General features: G+C 26.9%; 1 protein-coding gene across 2 annotated transcripts; it reads left to right on the top strand.

Moving 5' to 3' along the window:
- The first annotated feature begins 3,147 nt into the window (after positions 1 to 3,147).
- LOC100168326 (scm-like with four MBT domains protein 1) lies at positions 3,148 to 13,342 on the top strand. Of its 2 annotated transcripts, XM_001948882.5 has the most exons (19): positions 3,148 to 3,300; positions 3,615 to 3,766; positions 7,137 to 7,547; positions 7,995 to 8,068; positions 8,164 to 8,279; positions 8,337 to 8,544; positions 8,631 to 8,720; positions 8,849 to 8,975; positions 9,041 to 9,120; positions 9,468 to 9,672; positions 9,738 to 9,999; positions 10,068 to 10,307; positions 10,379 to 11,113; positions 11,189 to 11,358; positions 11,789 to 11,932; positions 12,057 to 12,309; positions 12,377 to 12,560; positions 12,632 to 12,775; positions 13,079 to 13,342. In XM_001948882.5, exons 1-19 carry the CDS (start codon positions 3,179 to 3,181, stop codon positions 13,085 to 13,087), a joined length of 3,726 nt encoding a protein of 1,241 aa, XP_001948917.4. In that variant the 5' UTR covers positions 3,148 to 3,178; the 3' UTR covers positions 13,088 to 13,342. The 2 variants fall into 2 exon arrangements, with proteins under 2 accessions (XP_001948917.4, XP_029342125.1); XM_029486265.1 differs by lacking the exons at positions 3,148 to 3,300; positions 3,615 to 3,766 and adding an exon at positions 6,633 to 6,953.
- The last annotated feature ends 680 nt before the right edge of the window (positions 13,343 to 14,022 follow it).

The following is a 14,022-nucleotide window of genomic DNA, read 5'->3' as shown; positions in this document are numbered from 1 at the left end:
CGTTTGCTCATTGGAAATTTGTTTTATGACATATTTTTTTTATACATACATAGATAGATAGCTACTTGAGCATTAGCTTTGTGTGTGGGAAAATTTTTGTAGCATAAGTAAAAAAAACAAAAAGCGGGTAAGTGGAAGTCGCTTTGCTGTACAGTACCTAAGTTACAAGTCGGTGACTGTAATGGATGATATTAAATTTGAATTCAATGATATAATATCATTGTATACGAAAAACGATTCTGAGCGGAAACGGTTTGTCAGCCTAGGATATTAATTTATATTATATATATGCATATTGTTATTAATACCTACGGTAGTCGGTTAAGATGAATTATTATTATTTGTTTATTATTATATTTGTGTATAATGATATAATATACTTTAGAAGTTTCAAGTATTCAAGAATAATATTTTTAAAATATATAATACAAAAGTAAAATCGTTCCTCTTCGTTTAAATATCTAATTTCGTCCAAATTTGAACATGAATAACTATAAAAAAAAAACTGTGTATTTATATTTTTTGGTTATAGAATAACTTACTTACTTGGAAACTTCTTTCAAATTTTCAATGCAGAGCTCTAAAAGTTGAACAATTTATACATTTTTAACTACTAAATGATTTTTAAATTTTGTAAAAATTCGAACTTTAAACGATTATTAGAAAAATTTTGCGTATGTATTTTTTATATTTTTCAACTGCTATTGTAACAATGTGCGAGGAACCATGTATTCAATTTTCAAGCATTTTTAGTTTTTACACACAAATAATATTTTATTGACATTTATAGAAAAAAAATTGAAAAAGTTCGTTTACAGCTCAAAGCTAGTCAAAATATTTTGAAAATGTTATTAAGCATAGGAATCGATAAGATAAATATTATGGTGTAAATATTAAGTATCTACACATGTTACTCATATTAACCATAAGTTATATTATAAATGGATGATATATGTATATTCAATAATTATATTATTTTAACAATTGCAGCATTTATTACGGACAATCTGGTTACATTTTAACATTATGTATGTTATTTTAACGTTACCTACTTACCTAATATGATCAAAATTGAGATTTAAGAAAAACGTCAATAATATTATTTTAAATTTAACACATTACTATTTATAAACTGACAAATAAATAACGCCATAACATTATACTATTTTAATAGTATTATTATGCGTTAATGGTTTTTTATGCTTTTATTTTCGTTGCCATAGATATTATATTATTTTACTACAAGTTATTATATGTACACGATCGCTATAAAAATCGCCATACCTTTTTGCTAGTTCTAGATTTTTTTGTAAAAATGTGTTTAGTATGCACTTTTGTATCCTTAAAATTATGTTGTCTTATAATACTTATATTTTTCATAATCATTACCATTTGCATTATTGATGGTTTTGATTCAGCATCCTCATTTAATTCATTAACGAAGTCTTTGGTTAACTGCATATCAAATGGAAATAAAACGAACAAGTTGAATAACACAGTGGACGAGAAACATGATATCAATATCGGAATAATTCCTTCATCTCACCCCGGCGATGATGGAAGAGAATTCGTTTGTTTTCTTCCGTTGTTCTTAATATCTCTTTTTTTGTTCATGTTTTGCAATACATGTCCTGAGTACTTTTTCCGGAAGAGGATTAAAGTTAACAAGAGCCGGTACATACACGTAGAGAAAAAGTGTGGCTGTAATTATGTATACGAAACTACAAATGATCCATAATAAAAGTTATAATTTAATTTTTATTTTTGTAATCATAATATTCGAACAGCCGCTTTATTTTCGCAGTTACATTTTATTATTTTAATGCTACAGTTTAATTTTTAGAGAAAGTTACTATGCATAGACTATTAATATTAGGTACCTACAACGTATTATAGTATTATATAGGTACTATAATATTATATTATCTATAGTATTTGGTAGAATAAAATATTATGAATAATAATACATTTATACTTTGTAGTTTCTACTTTAACTTAAGGTCTATTGTCTATGCTTAAACTACATAAGTCACAAAATAAGTACCTATACAATATTATTTTAAATTGTACAGAGTTGTAAACCTGACATCAAATGTTGCTGCATCACTGTGTTATGTCTCACCGAAAATAATCATGTTATTTTAATATAACCCGTGGATGAACGATGACAAAATAAATTAAATCTGCATACCAATTGCATTTTTTTTGCCACAACATTATATATTTATATCGTGTTTTACTTTTTAATTACTTCAGTCTGTGATTTTAATAATTATATTGCATCACCTCAATTCTCAAATAAGTATAAGCACAGCGCTACTGCGCTAGTGAGTTAAATTTAAACTAAAACAGCCTCAACAAGCGGATACCGCTTAATAGGCGGGCGGGTGACTTATCTTCTAGGCCCTTAGACCGTGCTTTTTAATGTGGCCTTCTCAGTCCTTTTTCGCGGCAAAACAGTTTTTGCTACGTTTTATATTTGTAAGACAGAGACAACCATAGACCTATAAACTAATGGACAGCGCATTTCACTCCACCCTGACATCAATACACGGGAATCATATAATAGACAGAAAGAAGAAAGAATGAAGAGAAAAAAGAGAAAAAGGACATAAAGTAGTAATCATAGACCTATAAACTAACACTATATTTCCCCTACCTACGTTCTCTTTTCTCTTTTACTCTACATCGTACCCCTGACCTCTCTCTCTAAGCGCTGCCCATTAGTTTATAGGTCTATGGAGATTGGAGACAACTACACGCATGCATGTGTGGTGTCCTCTGAATATTATTATTATTACTTTTTTAAAAATAAAATAATTTATGTATAAATATTTCATATTATTATGTGTATGTGTGTCAGTGTCTGGTGGTGGGTGGTGGGATTAAAAAAGATTTAAAAGGGCGGAATTATGTTAAATTGCCTAGGGCGTTGATAATTATGCTACAGCTCTGCTACCAATGTAAACTATAAAGTGGCGATGGCAGCCATTCTACCGTTTGTGAAGTTTATCAATTTAGCGTTATCAGTTAAATAACTGGTATCTATTATATTTTAAGGTTATTAAAAAAAACTTAGCGTTATCACGTCTTGTCACACGTTGTTTTGAGTGTTTTAACTATAATTAATTTGTTCATAATATTGTCATATTATACATTAAACAAAAAACTTACTATAATGCCGAATAGGTTGAATAGTACAAGTGGTATTGTCTATCAATGCATAATGAAATCGTGCAGAAAAAAAAAAACTCCAAATAAAACTATTAGGTTTTTTAATTTTCCTAAAGATCCAGCTAGGTAAGTATTTAATATTAATATATTATAATGATGTTAACTATCAAAATAGTCAATATTAATTGTGCTTGTCAAGTATACAATTTACACTCCATTTGATGATTAAGTACCTATGCAACTTACATTTTTATTACACTTATACCTATACCTAGTACAGTAGTACCTACATAAACTAATTGTCACTCACAATATTTTTAGTCTAGTAAACATTAATTCAGGTCTACACAAGGTAAACAAAACCGTTTACAATACATAACGAGTACCAAGTCGATTGTGTTTGTAGTATAAATGAACAAAGTATTTCTTTATGCTTTTAGGCGTGCAATTTGGTTAGAAAACTGTAAACTGTCTGCTGATATTCTTTCAATTAAAAACGTCAAGTTATGTAGTAAACATTTTGAGAGTAAAATGTTTCTTAACAATTTAGGAAATAAGCTACAACCCCACGCTATACCTAAACCACTTTCGGGTATGTAAAAACTATAGTATAACTTTTACTTTTAATTTAATAAAATTTAATTTTAAAATAATAAAACAACATTTTTATTTTATTATTTATGTGTGTATTGAAGTCACCATTTACAGATAAAAATATGAGACGGACATTGATTGCAATACAATACTATATTCATATAAATATAAAATCACGTTTTTAAATTTTTATTACACCAGCTTGGTTAAATGGACAATTCGGACAATATTGCTTAATATTACTTAAGTAACTAGTCCCTCGAATGTAATCATAAATGGTTTCTACTGTATGTAATTATATAGGAATAAACTTGGAAAAGTGTAATTATATTAACTAATTTAATTAATAATTAATGAAAAGCATAATAATTTTAAAAAAAAATTGTATTATTTGAGTATATCTTTTGTTTGTATTACAGTATTTTGACTGATTTTATCTAACGAGTGACTTCAATATAAGATAAATCCCAGCCAATCATTACGATTACAAGTTATAACCAATTTTCATTCCTTAGTAAAAACGATACAGCACCATATGATGCCAACTGCAACAGTGACAGTATTTGCTAATAATAAATCTTTTATTAGGTATTGAAAAAATGTTAAATAACATTGGGCCAATTATAACATATTTATGCTGAGTTGCATAAACAATTTATTAAATTTAATGGTTCACTAAAAATTTAATGGACCAATCACGGACCACTAAATCTTGTTTAAGGGACCATTAGCTCAATATTGATTCATCAAATGTTTTGTGCAATCCAGCATTAGTATTTACAATTGATAATCAGTATAGTATAATTAAAAATAAAGACAAGGGGACAGTGTGCAGTGGCTCTTTATTTTTAAATTATTTAAATAATAATTTTAAATTACTAAAAATTAGTTTGTTGTTGAATTATTAACTTAATATGCTTAAAATCTTAAAATATGAAAAATCATATAAATTTAGTAAAATATGCAAAAATATGCGCTATACATTTTTGTATTTCGTTTGTGTGGGTCATAAAACAAATTTATGTTGAATTAGATTTTGAATATGCAGCTTCCTAAGAAATATACAAATGCATGAAGTTCCAAGCCCTGCTCATGAGTCATAATTAGAACGAGAACTATTATGCCTTAAAAAATTATCAAATATACATTAAATAGTCCCTAAAATAAAAAGTACTCACCCTAATTCTACCAAAAAATTAAATTTGTTTCTTTAAGTATTTTATTAATAAAATTGTATTATACATCAAGTTAATACATTAATTAAATATACATTAAAAAAATTTTAATTTTCCTTAAATATTTCTTTTTATTTTACTTAATACAATTATTTATGTACCTATAATATGTATAAAAAAAAACAATAACAGTCAATACATAATACACATTCTTCATTTAAATTTAATTTGTATAATTTTTGACCTTAATTCATAAATAATATTTACCGAAGTGCTTGATTTTCAATAAAATATCTAAATATATACAATAAAACTTAAAATATGCTATTATAATCAAAACTATGTGCTTTAAACCCAAAAATGTCACAATATGCAAAAATATGCACTAAAAATATTGAGTATTGTGAAATATATTGTATACTTATTAAGCATACGATAAAATTAACCAGAAAAATATACAGATGAATGAAAGTTCTTGCTCTAGTTACAACACTATTGCATTATTGATTAGAAAACTGCAATAACAAAATTTACTGAAAAACGGTTTGTCCCATAGAAACCACTTTAGAAAATATAAAGTTAATCACTGATGCAGAGCAATTAGGATAAACTGTATAAACTTATAAAAGTTTTTCTCATTATCATTTATCAATTCCGATCAGCTCTGCAACATGCAAAAGTCTTTCACAGCAATGAGGCAGATTAAATATGGACTCCCATAAATCAAAATAGGTAGATTGACTAATTTATTAATGATTTGTATTGAATTGTATTGAAAGAAGTGTGTGAGGTAGAGCCCTACAATAGTATATTTCATTTAAATATAATATGTAAAGCCTCCTAAGTTAAAAACTGAAATTGTGCCTATGAGACTGACAACAATATATGACAGTAATGATACCTAAATATAAAAATATTTTTTCACCTAAACAAAATTACTTAACCACAATAAATTGTGAGGGACAGCATTAAACTAAAAAAATTGATTGGTGACACAACTGCCTATTACTTATCTATGTTTATTAGATTTTCAATTATAACAAAATAATTTCTTATTTGATGAACAATCGTTAGTGTATGCTTAAATATCCAATTTAATCAAAATCTAAACGTAAGGCACTCATAAACAATATTTGTGGAAAAACACTCAACTTTTTTTTTAATTACAATTTCAACACCTCACGAGAAGTAAGGAACATTGTAGTTAATTTTAAATCTTAGCTATGAATATTAGAAATTAGATTAATGTTTACAGTGGTGTATTAGTAAATAAATGTATGGGTATACGCACCTAAACATAGTTGAATATACCTATATATAACTTCTTTAAAAAATTGTCTCGCTCCGCTCGACAAATCATTACACTTAATATTTAATAATCTTTACGCATAAATCAAAAATAGAGATCCATGTATACGACGTATACCCGCGTATACCCTCCAATACACCACTTAATGTTTAACTACAAAATATTTCACAAATGTTCGAGATTTTGACGATGTTCGTAAACTACGTTACTTCAAACGCTGATTGTTAATAAAAATATATTGTGGATTTACGCACCTCATACTTTGCGTCTATAACTTTTAAAGTTTATTAATTTTAGTCGAGTTTATAATATTAACCATATCAGTATTAATCATATCAGTACAACAACGTTTGTTATCATGTCCATGGTTATTGATAACAAAATAATTCATTCCTATAATCACCGAACTATACACGACGTGTATTATTCAGTTTAGTGCCGATATAAATCCGATGGGCCGGTTCGAAATGTTAACTTCATCGTTTTGAAATTATTACGTTTTATTTATTTTGGTGAGAAGAGTAACGGAGCACTGCGTCCGTGTTCGGCTTTTCCTTGCCTCCATGGCTCCAAAGCCTCCAACGCTCCATTAATCGATACGACGCTTAGATGAAAGGTCCTAGTCCGTACTCGATTTGTTTTCGGATATTCGTGTAAACGAAAATCAGAATAATACGAACAAACGTCGTTTTCTCGTCTCCGTATGTACATGTGAAATATTTAGTAAAAATTAACCTATTCAGCGTATCGTGTTTATGTGCAATGTACTGTAGTTTTGTGTATTGATAGCCATTATTGATCCCACAAAACAACGTTAAATTTGTGTTTTAATTTATCTTATAAGTTATCCACCCTTCTCAAAATCATGAGTTTGTCTAAACCAGACGATTTGCCCGAGGATCAGATAAGTTCACCAGACGTTTTGCCGAAGGATCAGTCGAGTTCAGCTGAAGATTTTCCTGAGGGTCAGTCAAGTTCACCTAAAGTTGTGATTGAGGGTCAGTCAAGTTCACCAAAAGACTTGCCTGAGAGTCAGTCAAGTTCACCAGAAGATTTGCCCAAAGATCGGTCAAGTTCACCAAACAGTTTGCCCGAGGGTCGGTCGAGTTCACCTGAAGATATGCCCAAGGATCAGTCGAGTTCACCTGAAGATTTGCCTAAGGGTCAATCGAGTTCACCTAAAGATTTTCCTGAAGGTCAGTCAAGTTTACCAGAAGACTTGCCTGAGGGTCAGTCAAGTTCACCAGAAGATTTGCCCGAGGGTCAGTGTAGTTCACCTAACAATGTGATTGAGGGTAAGTCCACCAAGCACTAGCTTTGAATGATAGTTTTCTGTACTATTATTGAGTTTAAATAGTAGGCACACAATGTCCTTTTATACAATTTTTCAATAGAATTTTGAACCTAACATATTTAATGTTGATATAAATAGTTCAAATTACAGTAATTCCATTAAAAATACTTAAAAACAAATTATTATGTGAACTTTTTAGCTACTTTCCTGTATGATTATAGAGTTAACCAAAAAATAAATATCAATATTAATTTCATGTTTAGGTACATTCTATTTTCCAATTTTTGTAGGTCCAATCATCCAAATAACATGATTTTGCATTTCATTATGTTATATTAAAGTGTATAATATACAAAAACAAAGTATTTTTTACATAATTTTTATGTATATAAGTAGATACAATTTTATTTTTATTTTTTATCATTATTTAAATATTAATTGTTTTTAGAAAAAATATTTGATTGGAATAAATATCTTACTGCAAGAAATGCAGAAGAGGTGCCTGAAGATTTTTTTTATCATGTAAGTAGTAATCTATCATAATATGTAAAGTGAAGTTATATTTGTAAATTTGTATTCAAAAAATGCTTACATATCAAATACTATTTTATCTATAGATTTGTAAGAGTGAACTGAATGGAATAGAAATTGGCTCAGTGGTCGAGATTGAAAATGAAGATCTAAGTGGATATTGGTTTGCTAGTGTATGTTCATCAAAGGGCGTTTTAATGAAGTATGTAAAAAAACTTTTACTTAATTGAATACATAAGTAACAATATTTTTTTGTTAGCTTGCATTATTTTGGTGATGACAATGATCAACATACTTTTTGGTTAGAAGTAAAGTCACCACGCATTCATTCTTTAAACTGGGGAAGCGAAAATAATAAAAAACTGATGCCTCCTTATCCTGAAAGATTTTCACGTTACAAACCAGAAGTTATTAAAGAAAAAGTTAATGATTGTGAGCATGTCGTATCAAATGCTGTGTTACAAATGGTATATATTTATATTTTATTAATTGTATAATGTCCAAAACAACTTTAAAAATGTCAATACCAAAATAACATGTATTTATATTTCAGGGAGGTGCACCAATTCATAATATATTCAAGTGTGACATGTTTGTAGAAGTTCAAGATAGAGAATACCCTTATCGTGTTTGGATTTCAAAAGTACAATACATTTTATGATATTAATATTATTTACTCTCTTGAATGAATTTATTACTTTTTTACTAATTTATTTATTGCCCACATTAAGTATTTCATTATTTTTAGTTGAATATTAAATTTTTTTTTAGGTGCTTAAAAATGTGGGAGGAAGGTTATTTTTACAAATGCAAGGAATAAATAGCCCTGAAGAGAAACCATTTTGGTTATTTTATTTAAATGAACGTGTTTTTCCATTAGGATGGGCAGAACAAAAGGGTATTTTACTAAAATATAGCTTTCTTACTTTACTATATAATTGGCTTTGTTTTTTTTTGTTTTAGGCCTTCCATGGAGAGTAATGAATTTAGATGCTAGCTTAGAAAATTCTATTGATTCTAGTGTATTACTGAATGTGTTAAAGGTATATAATTATAATATTTATTTTTATCATTATGTTAATAAAAATATTCCTAGTTTTAAATACTTTTAATATTAAATTGCAATAAATATAACATAAATTATACTTCAAAGTATAGGTGATATTAACTTTTTTAAATATTCAAATATCTGAAAAATACTTTATCTTCTTTTTCGTGTCAGTTATTTTAAATTGTTTTGATTTCCTAAGCCAGTAATTAAATTGGTTTAGAGAAAGAGCCTTTTTATTTAGTTCTGTTTAGATATCATTCCTTTCATGTGAAGATTGGTCATAATACATATTTGTTGTACAATACTTTTTTTTATATTTATATATTTTTCTGTTATCAGCCAAAGACACCAAAACAACACAGTTATAAAGTTGGAGAAATGTTGGAAGTAATAAATCCTTATTCATTGATGGTATTTTATGTTGGTACAATTGTTAAGATCTATGATAATCGTTATTTTAAAGTTGAAGTGGATAATGAAATTGATGAAGATAAACGTATCAGTTTTGTAGCTACTAAAGAAAATCCTTATTTATTTCAAGCCGGTTTGAAAAATTAATTTCTGTATAATTAGCTTTTTACATAGTTATGAAAATATAATTGATTTCAGGTTGGGCTAGCAAACACAAATTTTTGCTAAAACCTCCGACTGATTGGAATAAACCAGAAAAATTTTCTTGGTCGAAATATTTGATAAGAAAGGATGCAAAATTTGCTTCTGTAGATAATTCATGTAGAAAAAAGATTGATAATGTTCATATAGGTATGAAACTAGAAGCGGTTGATCCTTTGAATACTGATTGTATTCGTGTGGCTACAGTTAAAGGATTTGCTGACCATTGGATGTTTTTATCTTTTGATCGTACGAGTTGGTAATACATTAAAAAAAATAAAAATTTAGTAGAAATGTATTGATAAATTATTTATTCTATGAATTTAGTTGTCAAGAATTACTACATTTACGTTCAGTTTATTCAGATGAAGTTTTTCCAGTTGGTTGGTGTAATAAACACAAATATTCTTTGGGTGCCCCAAAGCTTCCATACAATGACTCTAATGATTTTGAACATTGTTATTATTCGTCGGATGTTGATATTGATTTAAGTCAATCAGACCAAGACTTATCAAAAAAATATCCTCGTTATTTAAAAGGAGAAATCTTTTATCACTTTAGCAAAAAGTATAATATTTTGTAGTTTCTTATATTTTTGGTTGATAATATTAATATATTAATATAAACTGTATTTTTAGAGATAAAATAAATTTTGATGATGGTTTTGAAGAAATAGAAGATGATATTAAATCTGAAGATTCTGATTCTGATTCTGTTAATAATATACCTCTAGTTTCAGAAATAGAGATTAAAAAAGATAGTGCTGATGAATATGATAATGATCCAATTTTCGATGCTAAAGACGAGCCTGAATTAGATGAAGAATTTCATGATGCATTATTTTTGGATGAAAATAATATTAAACCAGAAGAAGTTGATATTAAACCAGAAGAATATGATAATATACCAGATGAAGTTGATAATATACCAGATGAAGTTGATAATATACCAGATGAAGTTGATAATATACTAGATGAAGTTGATTATAAACTAGAAGAAGTTAATTATAAACCAGCAAAAAGGAATAATGCAGAAGAGGTTAATCTAAATAATAAAAAAAAAAAAGTTTACCATGTTGAAAAATCCATAGATAATGTGGTTAGAAATTCTTCAAAACTGTTTTCTAAAAATAGCTACCAAATGTGTATTTACTTTAACAAAGATTGTTATCCTGGTGGTCATGTAGTCAAAAAGAAAATTCCTAGCTTACCAGTTTGTATTGGTCCAGGTCTCGTATCCTCAATATTACGGGATGCAATAACCGCATTTGTTAATTTAGATTATTTTCCTTCGAATGCATTAAAAAAAATTAAAAAAATTCAAAATATGTTATTCAACGGACCTGGTGGTGTTGAAATGTGGATTACCACCACGTATGTATTTGGTTTATGTCCACATTATAATAATAATTAAATACAAACAAATTATATTAACTTTTTTGATTTAAGTGCAACAAGAACTCATGGTAGTTCCACCGAATCTCTGCTTCTTCCTGAATCTAAGAAGATGGCTAGAATATATTGTTCTGCTCTTTGTAATCTATCTGGCATGTGTGAATTCTTTATGACTACTGAAGAAACAAAGTGTCCTCATGGTTGTAATAAGACAGAAAGTAATAGTGAGTGTATATTATTTTTAATAGTTATTAACCAATTTTGTTGTTAGTTTTAATATTAGAGTTCAACATGAAACTTAAATTTAAGAACTCTAACTGTGTTTTTGTTGGTTTTTTTACAGTATTTTATTATAAGCAAGTTATGAGCATTTTTTTAATGTTCATGAATTGCACAAAAATTAAAATACCTTTATAAAAACCTAATACATAGATAATGTTTTTACCTTGAAGTTAAATAGTAAATTAATTCACTCTAAAATTAAAGCTAACATAACTAAATTGGTTCTACTGAACACATTTGTTATGTTGTATTTTTGTTGTATATATCCTCATAAACTTTAAGTTATTGAGAATCTAAGTATTATATATTTAAATATAAATATATTTATATAGTTATTTTGTTGTATTAAAAATAGTTAAATTGTCCATATAGATATAGTACAGCCGTTAAAACCTAAAATGAATACTCTGCCCATTCGTATGAAATCAAAAATAAAATATCATCAATTACATGATGCTCAACAATCTGCCAAAGTTGTGCGCCGTAGTATAACGCATTCAGAAATTTCTAGAATTGGTAAGTATTAGATTATTGTTGTATCTGTTAAAGTAACTTTTTTTATTTTTAACTTTAACCAATCAATATAAAATATTAAATAAAGATAGTATTTTAAATTGTTCTTTTTATAAAATATTTATAGGTAAAAAAGTATTAGATTGGTCAAATAAACCTTTAGTTTCAAGGTATAAACATTATATGGGGAGTATATTGGATTTAGATGCACACATGTTTCGATTAAATCATAGTCCTACTGAACTGGAATCATCTCTTATAACTGAAATTATATCAAAAAAAAATATACTTAGAAGGATGGATAAAATGGAAATTTTCAGTAATACTAAATCTGGACTTGAAACCCCTGAAGAAAAACTATTTGTAGTTTTAGACAATTGGTATATTGTTTATTATTAACATGCTTTAATATATTAACAGTAATAATGATTTAAAAATTGTTTCTAGGAAATCAACATTTGAAAACTATTATCGTCAAAATCCAAGATTTAAGAAATATAAAATTGATATAGGACAATTAGAACATATTAAGGTCACGTCAAATCCAAAATATTGGTCTGCTGAGGATGTTTATAAATATTTGACAAATGATTTGTTTTGTAAAGATGTTGGACTAAAACTATATGCTGGGGTAAATAGTATTGAATTATACCTATCAACAGTTGTCATTGAACTTTATTTATTGTAATTTTAATATATTAGAAAGTTGATGGTGTAGCGTTTATGCTATTGAATGAAGAACAACTTTTACTGCGATTACGATGTACAATCAATTTAGCAATAAGAATCCTGTGTCATGTAGCTGAAGTGAAATACGTTTGTTTAACAAAATATTGTAATGTGAATGTGAGTATTTAAATTGTGTCTTATTGTTTAGATTTGTTATAACCAATCTTAAAATATAGTATAATTTACTAAATTACATTTTTAAATTAAAAAATAATCCAATGATAGGCTCATGGAAATGCAATATTTAATCTATATATACGTTTTGTTCAAATATCTTAATAACTTGATTTTTTTATAATATATTGGGACATGATAATAATGTAGTTTTATAACTGGATAATGTTACTATATTTTATAAATTATTCATAAAAAAAAAAAAAATACATACTTGTGTACTAATAAATGCATTTTTTTTTCCAGGTTGAATAAAATATTATATACATTTTCTAGTTTTACATCTTTTACTTTGTTAAGAAAAAAAATGAGATTTATCCTGATATAAGACTAAGACTTATTGACGATAATTATGAATGTTTTCATTTTTTAGATATTTGTTATATATAATAATAATTAAGTATATTTATTATTAAATTGATCAATTCCTTATTAAAAATAATTATGCATTGTATTTTTTTTTTGCTTACAGTAATAAATTAATGTTTCAATAGATAGTGTTTTTATACATTTAGTTAGTTTGTTATTTAAAAGTATGTTATTATTTGGGTTTTCGCTCCCGAAAATTCCAAAAACTGTAAAAAATTACAATAAAATAATAATAACGCCCTTTAGGACATAGAGTACAGATATATAGAGTAAATACAGATAATATAAAGTAATAAATGTAGATGATAATCTCGATTAAGTATACAATAAATTGAAATACAATCTAAACAACAAATGTTCAACATATAATTGCAATAAGTATATATTTACTATAAGCAGTAACATATTTTGATTCAGTCAGTATAGGAAGTGAATTTGATATCATTTAATATTTGTCCAAAGGGTGATATTTCATCCCCTTGCACCCCTTAATGGGCGCCCTTACCACTCTATGAATCTATAATTATACCTTCCTACGGTATCTTCCAAGTAGTAGGTCTATTTATGAACATTTATTAAATCTTATATGAATATACAAATAAAACATATTATTCGTGAAAGAAAAATATGAATTAAACAATAAACAAATTTAAAGTTGAAAACAATTGAGTGTGGGCTGGACCTCAGTATTTAAAACCATAAAAACTAAGAAAATCAAATTTAAAGCTATTACAAATTACAAATAATTAATTTAAAAATAATAATGTGTAATAATAATATAAATTACCTACAATAAAAATAAAGATTTGTTGCCATATCAA

The sequence above is a fragment of the Acyrthosiphon pisum genome, chromosome X (genome assembly GCF_005508785.2).
Source record: "Acyrthosiphon pisum isolate AL4f chromosome X, pea_aphid_22Mar2018_4r6ur, whole genome shotgun sequence".
Taxonomy (NCBI): domain Eukaryota; kingdom Metazoa; phylum Arthropoda; class Insecta; order Hemiptera; family Aphididae; genus Acyrthosiphon; species Acyrthosiphon pisum.
The sequence above is the reverse complement of the archived record's forward strand: the minus strand, read 5'-3'. Positions and strand labels throughout refer to the sequence as shown.